Source organism: Centruroides sculpturatus, unplaced genomic scaffold (genome assembly GCF_000671375.1).
Source record: "Centruroides sculpturatus isolate CEXI.00-Female unplaced genomic scaffold, Cexi_2.0 scaffold128, whole genome shotgun sequence".
Lineage (NCBI taxonomy): Eukaryota > Metazoa > Arthropoda > Arachnida > Scorpiones > Buthidae > Centruroides > Centruroides sculpturatus.
In genome coordinates, this window is record NW_019385268.1 from 25,722 (window position 1) to 39,317 (window position 13,596).

The 13,596-nt window shown below is 36.9% G+C and overlaps 1 protein-coding gene across 1 annotated transcript; it reads left to right on the forward strand.

Moving 5' to 3' along the window:
* The first annotated feature begins 12,595 nt into the window (after positions 1–12,595).
* LOC111636936 lies at positions 12,596–13,561 on the forward strand. The gene has a single exon (XM_023382323.1). It carries the CDS (start codon positions 12,596–12,598, stop codon positions 13,559–13,561), a length of 966 nt encoding a protein of 321 aa, XP_023238091.1.
* The last annotated feature ends 35 nt before the right edge of the window (positions 13,562–13,596 follow it).

The window sequence follows — 13,596 nt, forward strand, 5'->3', positions numbered from 1 at the left end:
GTGCTGCACATATAATCATGTAGCAAAGGACTGTCCTGAATCAGGGCCCACGTGCAGTCATTGCGCAGGCGCGCATCTGTACAAAGAATGTCCAAATAGAGAATCCAGTCCAATCTGTTGTAACTGCAAACGGGAGGCGGAAAATAGTTGTAATCATAACGCACGAGACGGGTCTTGCCCGATTAACCAACATATTAGGAACAACGTTATCTCCAGAACGGACTATGGCCTTTAATATTAACAACAGTATACGTATTCTGCAAATTAATTTAGATAGGGCCATTTCTGCTACCTCCTTCCTCTCTAAGAACATTGAAAAATACGATTTAATCTTAGTGCAAGAACTGTATTGTAAGAGAAATACTCCTGCTTGTCTTCCCACATCTTGTCCTGTGCTGCGAGGGACCGACGACTTTCCTTGGGCGATTACGCTCATCCCTAGTACAAACATATCCACTATGCATCACATGAACTTCAGTAGCCAGTTTGTGATTACGACGGAAATTTTGACTAAGGAGGATAGGTTTATTGTGGTTAATGTCTATTTCCCTGGCGATGCTGACAACGCGACCTTTATAGAAGAACTCCAAAGGATTGTAGACGCCTTCCCTGACACCTGTATTTTAATCGCCGGTGATCTAAACGCCCACTCCCCAGCGTGGGGTGGTGACGTTCTTGACCCACGTGGGAGATTACTGGAGGAATTCTTCACTTGTAACGAACTTATGCTGATAAATAACCCATTGTCCCCACCCACTTTCACCTCTCGAGTCGAGGTAAAAGTTGGATCGACATTGCAGTTTGCAGTGCCAAATACATCCCAGGATAAGGGACTGGAGAATCCTAGATGATGACAGCCTAAGCGAACACGAATACATCACGTTTGACATAGCAGCTGCAAATGACACTACTACGCCAGTTCTTAACTCTAGGGACAAATATGCCCTAAATCGGGCAAATTGGCCGGAAATGAAAGAGTATCTCGAGGAACAACTTATTCAGCAGTACTCTGATAATCCTACTGAGGCCAGGACTCAGATTGACCAAAATATTATGACCATCATTACTGCTTGCGAGCTATATATCCCAAAGAAAACTATACACAAAAAGAGTGTTCCCTGGTGGACCACTGAATTGAATGATCTACGCCGAACCACTAGAAAGCTGAGGAAAATATATCAAAAATGTTCAGATGATACTGCTAGAGCAGAACATAGGGAGGCTTACCTGATAAGCCAAAGACATTACAAAAAGGTTATGAAACTAACTAGGGTTCAGAGCTGGCACAACTTCTGTTCAAGGACCTCCAATGATCCTTGGGGCTTTGTGACCAGAATGTGTAGTGGCAAGCTTAGGAAGACACAGATTTTGACTGCCAAAAACAGTGACAATAATCCAGAGACCTTAATTGAGACCTTAGCCTCACAGTTACAAAGTTACTGTCCGTATGACGATCCTGAAACTGATACTGAACGGCAACATCAAATACGTGACCAATGCTATTACACTGATAATACCGAGGACACTATTCTTTTTACAATGGAGGAAATGGATCAAGCTTTCAACTATATGGGCAGGGGCAAGGCCCCTGGCCTCGACAACATTACTGCAGAGATTGCTCTTGGTCTTTGGAAGATCATTCCTCAAACACTGTATAATACCTACAATGCCTGCTTAATACATGCCATTTTCCCACACGCTTGGAAAAAGGCTAATATAGTTCCCGTCCCAAAACCAGGGTCTGCTACTGACACCAGGCCCATATCTCTTCTGCCCGTGTTGGGCAAAGTTTTGGAGCATCTGATTGCTAAAAGGATGATTTGGTTTGTTGAACGAAATCAGATTTTATGTGAGACTCAATATGGCTTCCGCCCTCAGCACTCTGCGGAGGATGCGATTCAGGCAGTGGTCGACAAAATACAACATCTGCTGGAGGATCACAAGTATGTCCTGGGGGTCAGCCTGGACATTTCAAAAGTGTTTGATAGTGCTTGGTGGCCCCTAGTTTTACATCGTTTACGTCAGATAAATTGCCCTCGTAACATCTACAAACTATTATGTGACTATTTGAAAGATCGCAGTGCTATTTTATGTTATGGACAACATCAGGTCATCAAACCCATCACTAAGGGATGTCCACAGGGGTCTGTCATAGGACCCCTTTTGTGGAACATTACATTCGATGCTTTTCTTAGTGAGAACTTTGGGCAAACTAGCAGTTATGCTTATGCTGATGATGTCTTCTTGCTGCTGGGGGGCCGGTCTAGGTCTGACCTCGAGGGTAATGCCAACAACATGCTTCAGCATGTCAGCAATTGGGGTGTAAAGCATAAGCTATATTTCAATCCTGTTAAAACCAAAGCAATAGTGTTTAATAAATCAGGTCATCCCAATCTGTATCGACGTCCTCCGCACATCAAGATGCAGGGCAATACAATTAAAGTGGAACAGACCCTAAAATATCTTGGGGTTATTTTGGACTTCCGTTTGTCCTGGGATTCGCATATTGACTACATTACAAACAAGACTGGATTAGTTATGCAGCCTTTTTCGCAGGTGGCCCGGAGAGACTGGGGCCTCTCTAGCGACGCTATGTCTATAATTTATGATAGTATCTACATACCGGTGATTACCTACGCTTGTGGCACTTGGGGGTGGGCCACATGCAAAGTTTATCCTAAAAGAAAGCTCGTCTCTTCCCAGCGTCGTGCCTTATTACTCATCACAAGAGCATATAGAACAACTAGTAATAGTTCCCTCCAAGTCCTGGCAAAAAAGCCACCTATAGACCTTTCTATTCTACAAAAGCGATGACTTCGACAATTAAAATGGGGAGGGACAGTAGAGATTACTTCGTGCACCANAAAATATCTTGGGGTTATTTTGGACTTCCGCCTGTCCTGGGATAGGCATATTGACTACATTACAAACAAGACTGGATTAGTTATGCAGTCTTTTTTGCAGGTGGCCCAGAGAGACTGGGGCCTCTCTAGCGACGCTATGTCTATAATTTATGATAGTATCTACATACCGGTGATTACCTACGCGTGTGGCACTTGGGGGTGGGCCACACGCAAAGTTCATCCTAAAAGAAAGCTCGTCTCTTCCCAGCGTCATGCCTTATTACTCATCACAAGAGCATATAGAACAACTAGTAATAGTTCCCTCCAAGTCCTGGCAAAAAAGCCACCTACAGACCTTTCTATCCTACAAAATCGACGACTTCGACAATTAAAATGGGGAGGGACAGTAGAGATTACTTCGTGCACCATTAATTATAATGACATCGAGTGGCCTTCCTCTTTTAAAGAAACTCGCTCACCAGGAGAAACTTCTGTATGCAAATTTACCAGTTCTGAGAATGCCGATATACACGTATTCACGGACGGCTCTCGTATCAATGATAATGTTGGGAGTAGTTTTGTCGCTTATATAAATAATATTGAGGTCCACCACCAAATGTACAGACTTGACAGCAGGTGCACTGTGTTTCAAGCCGAGCTATATGCTATAGGGATGGCCATTGACTACATTAATTACAACTACAGTAATATTCATGTGCACATACACACTGATTCTCGGTCAGCTCTAAATCTGCTGCAGAGCAACAAGTTACATCCTCTGGCTGATTACATTAAAAATGCAACCCAATCTTCTGAATGCACCTTTACCATCACATGGATAAGGGCTCACCAGGGAGACACTGGAAACGAGAGGGCAGACTCCCTGGCTAAGGATGCAGCCTTGAACGGTTCTTTACAGATCACCTATAACAAGATCAGCCTGCGATCGTTACACCACCTCTTCTGGAATGACACAATAGAACTTTGGCAAAACACTTGGAATCATAACTCTGAACATATCACCTACAAGTTCATCCCAGATCTTAGACAATTTTTAAAAACAAATTGGCATACTCCAGACTACTGTACATCGCAAATCTTTAGTAACCATGGAAAATACGCACGCTATCTTGCTCGTTTCACAAACAGATCTTCTGAGTGGTGCCCAATTTGTGACACAGAAGACAGTGCCTTACATTATCTATTTGATTGTGTCATCTTAGACCGTGATCGTCTCGAACTGCAACTCCTCTTACAAGAACTTGGTGTTATGTGGCCCTGTCGCCCTTCGGATATCTGGCGCACTAAAGAGATCTTCTACGCCTTCAGGAAACTGGCAAGGCAAATCAACTTTGTCACGCACAAGATTATTAACAGTTAACTCTTCTTGTACTTGGACATTTCCATTTGCTTGTTTCTCACATGTATATTGTTCACTCCTACACGCGTTAAGATTGTCTCGATAGAATTAATTTATCTGTATTTTAATGTTACATTAAACATGTTTGTTTGTCCTCCCTGTATGTTCTACACGCGACAAGAACTGTCACGTTCCCTAATTGAATTTGTTTTTCTCTTTTGTTGTTAAAAAATCTATGTATAATGTCTTTCAGTTTCGATGTATTTATCTTGTATACTACTGCTAATTTTGATGTTTTTCCTCCCTGGTAATGCCTACAGCGGGACCAGGGCATGTACAACTCATTCAGTACGAATAAATAAATTGATTGATTGATTGATTGCTGAGCTGTTCCGCGACGAAAACAAGCTTGAGCAATGGCGATGTCGAATGGTGCACACTCGGTAAGTAATTCTACAATTTTTTGTTTATAGCATAGTTTATACAGATTATTTCCAAAAAAAATATGCGTATTTTGGAAATGTTGAGTCGGATTAGTCTAGAATCGATTAATTTTATGGAAGAAAACCTTTAAAACAGCCGTAGTCCGTAAACTTCACACGTGTCGGGCTGTGATTCCTACAAAATCGGATTCATAAAGAACGGAACATATCTACCATCTTATAGGGGGATCTACTGTATTTGGGAATTGTGTGACTGCTCATATACAAATATTTATGTATTAACAAATGTTTATTATTATTATTGTTTTATTTGTATTAACGCAACCTTGTTACAGGGGTTAATATTGGAGTAGTTTTATAGTTTAAATACATTTAACAACTTTTACCTCATTACACATTTTCTTAAGTACAATTAGTAAAGTTACATGAATATATAGTAATACATATACATATTTGTTTGCATTTAAATAATTTGTTTTGTTTAACAAGATACATGATTAACAAAATTTTTCAATTAGTTTCATAATTTTTTAACTTGTTAGTAATTTGAATAAAGAAATTATTTATTTTATGCATTTGGTTTAATGTTACGTTATTTAACTTAGCTCTGTAATTTTGGTCATGATTTGTGCATATTATCTCTATAATTTGATATTTTTGGCAATATTTTACCAGTCTTTCACAGTTCGTTAATAGATGAATCAAGGATCAGTCTCCAGAGTTTCACAAGTAACAATGATCTACTCAGAGTCAGCCCTACCATAGGGCGAACGGAGCAGCTGCTCTAGGCGCTAAGTCCTAGGGGGTGCCTCAGTGGTAAAGAAAATTAAAGAAAAAATACTTTTTTTTTTACTTTTCGATATTTTAATTGCAAGCATATGGCCAGTATGTGAATGGCCTTATCTGTAGAGATGTGCGTGGGTTGAGTGCGTGGGTGGGGTTCCACCCCCGGGTGCCATAATAGGATCTCGCTCCATCCTAAAACTTGCGTTGGGCTGACACTGGATCTACTCCTGTAACTTCTCATTATAAGAAGAGCGTTTAGCAAGTACAATCATATCTACCAAGTGCACTCTAGCACCTGATAACAATGATCCTTAGTAAAGTCTATATAGGTGTTGTTGATAAACAATGAAAATTTATTAAGTCTTATTTGAATAAGTAGTCTTTTTATATTTATATTAGTATTTGCAATTATAATATTTAAGTTTGAAGGGATATTTAAAGTGTTTATGTAACATGGATGGTAAACAGAATGCATTAATGAGTTTTAATCTTTAATTATAGATTGTGAGAAAGCTGATTCAATCATTAAAGTGTAACCATATTGCCAGTCTGTTTCTAAGTTATCAAACACTTTGCTTGAAATTCTGAATGTTTGTAATAAGTTATTGAATTTATACTGCCACAAATTTTTGTTATTTCTTGAGTCATTGGTCTGATTTAACATTACTTGATGTAGAAATCTAACATTATCATCAGTGGTGGTTTTTAGTCTATAGTAAAACCTGATTAATCTCTTCAAATAAAACAGAAATAGATGAAATCTATTTGTTTCGGTTTCTAATGCATAGCCTGGAACTGTTCTTTCGATTTTAAACAATTTTTACAAGAAAATGACGTACAATTTTATTTCTTCTTCTTCTTCTTTTGTCCCTAGCTGGCATTTGGTTGCGGGTGTCTGCGCAACCAGTATGCTGCTGTGGGTGCCGCAGGAAGTTGAGCTTTCTCCACAATGCCCCTCCAATGCCCTCAATCCATGGCTGCCACTTTTGCCTGGTTCAGATCAAGCCGTTGGTTCTTGAGGTCCTCCTCAACGTGTTTGGTCCATGTTTTCTTAGGTGCGGAGTGTTGGATTTTCCACAGAGTAGGTCGCTGTCGGAAGAGCAGTTGGTGGGGAATTCGGTTGATATCCATTCGGCACACATGGCCAAACCATCTCAGCCGTCGCTGTTGAATTTGTGTCTTAACAGATGGCTGCTGTTGGCATCTGGTCCGGATGGCATTGTTGGTGATGCGATCCCAAAGGGAGATACCAAGAATCTGTCTCAAGCATTTCAATTGAAAGGTCTCAAGTTTGTCCAAGTCTGTCTTAAGCAAGGTCCAAGTTTCTGACCCATAGAGAAGGATCGGTATGACTAGTGTACGGAACAGGCGGATCTTGGTCATCAATTTTATTTAGTCATATATCAGATGAAGTGCCCATATATGGCTAGTGTCATATATTGAAGGGATTATTAGGGTATTAAATAATTTCATCTGTAAATTTAAATTCGTAATTTTTAATGATGAACATAAATAAATGGCATTATCTATTAAGGTATTTATTTTTGTAGTAATATTTTTCAAATGTAGTTGAGAATTACAATTCCAATTAAATGTTATGCTTAAATATTTTATATCATTTACTAATATAAGAGGTTGACCATTTAAGAAAAATGATTTCTTTTGATTTGATAATTTTATGTTGTTTCTAAATATTATTATTTTAGACTTAAATGCATTAATCGACAAATGTAAAGAATTCAAGTAATTATTTACTGTATTAAGTTTATTACGTTGTAAGACAATAGCCTCACAACGTAATAAACTTAATACAGTAAATGATTACTTGAAGCTAGTAATACCAAGTTATCGGTATAAAGAATGTAGTGATAAGTTTGTCCAGAATATTGAATTCCTTCAGTATCACTTAGAAATAATTTATCTATATCATTGATGTAGAAATTGAATAGATACAGTGATAATGGTTTTTCATGAAGTATTCTGCAGTTTATAATTAAATCTGGGAATGTTTGGTTGCTATAGATGATGTTGATTCTATATGAAGAAAATAGATTCACTATTAATTCAGATAATTATTTTTCAGTACCATATATTTTTAATTTATTTACTAAAGTTGGGACATGAACAGAATCAAATGCTTTTGAGATATCAATGAAAGCTGTATATATTTTTCTGTGTTTTTTTGTAGATAAATTTGAACAATTGATGTTAGAAAGAATATAGCCGTTTCAGTTCCTTTAGTTTTAATAAATGCAAATTGAAATTTTGAGTTTCAAATTTTGCTCCATTATCCAATTTAGAAATCGTATTGCTAATATTGTAGTAAGGCATTAATAAAACACACTTTTAATAATCCAGCTAATAAAAATTAATAATATAATAACGTTTTTTGATCGTTTTCTTAACGATCTTCTTCAGTTACCATAACATAGAATAAAATCGAACACAAAAAAGAACGTAAATACAAAATTAAAATATAAATAACAGAAAAGTAGATAAAATAAACGAAAAATAAAAATTAATCCGAAAAAATGTCCCTTAACAAATAAAAATAAATAAAGTCATTAATTCTTGTAAAAGGATCGCCATGCGGTAGGTAAAGAGTCCGCATCTCTATGGTGGATGCAACCAGTTTTCTTGTGTGCCTTAAAGATCACTAATTTCTCTAGATATTTCATTGTATGTAAATTTGTTGTAGGTTTAATAATTTGCGCCCGATCCCAATGGACTTGAATGTCATGTTGCGTTGCGTAAGACGATAGCACGGTGTTGTCAAGTTTCTTATTAATCGTATATTTATGCTCTTTGATACGTTGTTGCAATTTGAGCATTGTTGCGCCTACGTAGACAAGATCCGAATTAAAACGCTGATCGTGTAATGGTATAGAATAGATTCCTGATGCCGATTTCCAGTCATAACGCTTCTTATCGTTTCTTAATAGCTTGAAAACTGTAGGATTGCGTCGATATACTACACTGAAATCATTAGCCTTGGCCGTTTCTTTATGTATTTGTCTCAAAAACGGGGCATAATTTAAAACCATCTTTTGTCTATGGTCTACTGTGGGATGCCGTTGTTTAGTTGTTTGGAAGATTGTAATAAGATTCTTTATGATTTCCTTTTGGTATCCCTGTTGTTCCGCAATCTTTAGAATGTAGTTTAGCACCGCCATCGTGTCTTTTATACTAAATACACCCTGTAATAGAGAAATGTAACTCTCCAACTTTTTTAATTGAAAAACAACTGGTCAAATTCTTCCAATCTAAAGCTCATCGCCATCCAGTCTCGATTAACAACTCTCTACAACTAATAGAAGATCTCAAAAACAATTCTTTAATGGACGATGAATATATGACGGTCTTGGACTTTAAGTCGATGTATCCATCGATAAAATTGTCTCCTTGCTTCTGTGCATTAAGAGATTTTTTATTTGCTAATGTTGAAAATGCGACACATCATCACAATCAAATACTAGAACTTGCACACCTAGTGTGTTATACATCGTTTTTTGTGTTTGAGAACGAATTATATTTGCAGGGAAGAGGCGTACCGATGGGTAGTCCCACATCGGCGATTCTATGTGAGTTGGTCTTACGGCAACTCGAATACAAAATTCTACCCGAATTCCAACACCTTATCATTTTGTATGCCAGATACGTCGACGATATATTCATCTTGTGGCAACAAGAAACCTAACCTACAGCAATTTTTGGATAGGATCAATAATAACCCTTACGGTTTATTACTACAAGTGGACCAGGAGAGTGATACTATTGTAAATTTTTTGGACATTTCCATCACTTGCAGACAGGGAGAAATCAGGACCCGCATATACAGAAAACCATGCTTTCAACCCACTTTAATTCCTCATAATTCAATCGATCCGCATCACATCAAATTGGAGGCCTTTAGGTCCTAAAAAAAGGGCTTATACACATTGTTCTAGTATAAAAGACACGATGGCGGTGCTAAACTACATTCTAAAGATTGTGGAACAACAGGGATACCAAAAGGAAATCATAAAGAATCTTATTACAACCTTCAAAACAACAAAACAACGGCATCCCACAGTAGACCATAGACAAAAGATGGTTTTAAATTATGTCCTGTTTTTGAGACAAATACATAAAGAAACGGCCAAGGCTAATAATTTCAGTGTAGTATATCGACGCAATCCTACAGTTTTCAAGCTATTAAGAAACGATAAGAAGCGTTATGACTGGAAATCGGCATCAGGAATCTATTCTATACCATTACACGATCAGCGTTTTAATTCGGATCTTGTCTACGTAGGCGCAACAATGCTCACATTGCAACAACGTATCAAAGAGCATAAATATACGATTAATAAGAAACTTGACAACACCGTGCTATCGTCTTACGCAACGCAACATGACATTCAAGTCCATTGGGATCGGGCGCAAATTATTAAACCTACAACAAATTTACATACAATGAAATATCTAGAGAAATTAGTGATCTTTAAGGCACACAAGAAAACTGGTTGCATCAACCATAGAGATGCGGACTCTTTACCTACCGCATGGCGATCCTTTTACAAGAATTCATAACTATTTATTTTTATTTGTTAAGGGACATTTTTTCGGATTAATTTTTATTTTTCGTTTATTTTATCTACTTTTCTGTTATTTATATTTTAATTTTGTATTTACGTTCTTTTTTGTGTTCGATTTTATTCTATGTTATGGTAACTGAAGAAGATTGTTAAGAAATGATCAAAAACGTTATTATATTATTAATTTTTATTAGCTGGATTATTAAAAGTGTGTATTATTAATAGTATATTTATCCAGTTCGTTCATTATATAAGTAGTAAGGCATTTTGACAATTTAGGGATGGTCTTCCTTTCCTTATTGGAGATTTCTGCAGAGGTCCTGGATTCAGTTCTGTTCCAGAGATTAGCAGCAACAATAGTATTAACTTATTATTAACCATATTAATCAAATATAATTTAGCACTTTTCATCTATTAGTAATTACACAGACTTCATAAGTTGAAACGAAATTGACCCCAACAGCGATGAAGATCGGAGAACCCCATCATATTAACAAATGTTTATTAGTAAGTAATAATCAGTGGCAAAAGTAATAAAAATAGTATTTTACATAAATTTATATCTTTTGAATTGAATTGTATGTTTTTTATTGTGATGGAATTCTTCAATGGTTTAATTTTATAAGTGATCTTTAATGTCAATAAAAACATTACATATGTATAAATCATATATACATATAAATAATGTTATATTTGATAATATATATTTATAATTTTTACTGTAGTTATCCAAAGTAATCCAAATATTAAGAAGCATGTGTTATGTATGTAAACCTCCAAGGGGTAACTTACACTGAATTGCCCATTCTTAACCTAGTTAGGCAATCCCGTACCTTTGACCTTGGTTGTGTTTCTTTGTCTTCAGGTGGTTGTGCATTAGCTATGGTGATACTTAGACCTGGAAGCAGAAAGTTACATTTGTATTATAATAAAGTTAATTATATATGTTAGCAAGAGTCATTTATTTTACGGGCATAACAATTGGTGACGAGGATAAAAAGGATATAAAAATGAGTGAACTTACAGAATTAATTTCAACTCTAAATGTGTTCATCAAGAAACTACAGAGTCAGTCGATGGAGCTGAAACCAGAACTATAAGTTCAACAAGTTCTCCAAATGCAAGCCCTAACCTTCGAAACTTACAACAAAACTTCAGAGACCTTTGAAAAGTATTTCCAATGACTGGATAACTTTTTCAAAATCAAAGGACTAACTGGAACAGACATCATTACTGAAGAAGCTAAGGTAATGATTTTAATCAATTGTCTTGGACCAAAGCATTATCAACTATTGACCAACTAATGGCATCGGAAATACCCTCTAGGCGAACCTTTGCTGAATTAATGAAGTTACTACAAAATTACCTAACACCAAAATGAAATATCAACAGAACAACACAAATTTTTGTCCAGAGTCGTGTAAACAACTCTTGAAAAATGCAGATTTCAAGTCTAGTTGTAACAATGCCGACTGTATAAAATCTGTCATAGATATGATGTTAAGAGTACAATTCATACATGGTTTACAATATTCCGATATTCGTGAGAAAATTCTACAACAAAAGACCTAACCTTTGAACAGACTCTAGAAATTGCATTAGCCATAGAAGCTTCCAAAATTGAAAATGACGAAGTATATAAAAGTAACCGCCTTGTTCACAAAATTACCAAAAATACTCAAACAAAGTTATGCTCACATCCTCAAACACAATAATTAAATCGAAAGAGAAATAGAACAGAAGATTGCAGCAGAAACCCACTTAACGTCATTGAACTTCATTTAGAAGGACTATGTTTACGTTGTGGGAAAAACAACCATAAATCAGTAAATTGTAGAGTCAAAGACCAGCTGAAATGTGAACGATGTCATAAAAAAGGCCACACGGGAAAGGTGTGCATATCATCCTTAAGGAAACAAACATCAACGATTAACAGGAATCATAACGTTCACAATATTAAGCATGAATGTGTAATTGATTTTGAGACAAACAGTATTCTAGACATATTTGTTAATATAACAGGAACTGATGACAAGAATCCTCACAGAAATCTATGTTAATAGTACAAAAGTCCATTTTGAATGTGATAATGGCAGTCACGTCACCATCATCAGTATCGACAAATTCAATTATTTACAATTGGACACACCCATAGCAAAAACAGAAGTGACCTTTCAAAGTTACACAGGAGATATTTTCAAACCCCTAGGCGTAGTAAAAGTATATATGGTGGTAATTACAGTATAGCAAACTTGTATGTCATTCACTTCCAAAAAAGTGCAATAGTAGGAAGAGATTTGATTTGGAGTTTAAAGATTGACATCAATGAACTCAGCCATACAACCAAGGTCAACAACATTTCGTCAGCAGAAGTAGAAACATCCATTTCAAAAATCATAGAGTGGTACTCAGACGCATTCACCTCCACAGTTGGCCAAATACCTAATTATAATTGTTTATTAAAACTGGAGGGCTCTCCTCCGCATCTGCAGGGCATATTCGACTGCTCCCACTGTCGCCTTGCAGGTTATAGCTGGAAAACAACCGATCAATTTGCATATTGATACTACGGTGCAAAGATGGAGCATGAGAAAAGGTAATAACATTGATCTTGACAACAGAGTTTATAACAACATCGAAATGTCCCTCAGTGAAATTCCAAGTGTTGCTCCCAACAAATGGCCACTTATATATAATCAACCCTGGTTGGAACAGAATCTGAATATCTTTACTGATGGTTCTAAGAACGATGAAGAAGTAGGATGTGCATTTGTGGCTTTCCAGAGAAACACAGAAATATATACTTTCTCAGATAGGCTTGGAAGCACCTGTTCTGCCTTCCAGGCTGAGCTCTGGGCAATTCTGTCAGCAATAAAATGGTGCAATCACAATTTCAACTCCACGGATATTAACATCTTCACGGATTCATGCTCATCAGTGCAAGCCATTTCTAATTATAACTGGCGCCATCCAATAGTCAACTGCATTTTAAATAATTTATTAGAGAACAACAACAGATTCACTGTGATCTGGGTTAGAGGACACTGTGGTGTCTTCGGCAACGAGCGAGCTGACGAACTTGCTCGGTCGGCCGCCACTTCCTGTGACGATCCTACATACTCTGCAACACCACAGAGCTATATAATTCAAAGAATCAAAGACTACGCTAAGGACAGGTGGCAACGTTGCTGGAACACACATAACAACACACTAACAAAAGACTTTTTCCCTTTGGTCTCTAATACAGTAAAGAATGACGTGGAGCACTGCCTCACCCAATTTTACACCGGCCATGGCAGGTTTTACCAGTATCTCCACAGATTTAAAATATCAAACCAACAGAATTGTACAATCTGCGGTGTTCCCGACGGTTCTCGGCACTATCTTTTAGAATGCCCTATGTTAGACGATATGCGGGCACGCATTACTGCACTTTTACCTAACAATTGCGGATGGCCACCTGATCTTAGTATTTTGATTGGAGATAACAATCTGTTCCAAGCCACTAGAGACCTTATTAAAACATATTTTAAAAGGACCACTGTAATTTAATTCCATATGTCTTTTTAAGTCATATGTTTTTTTTT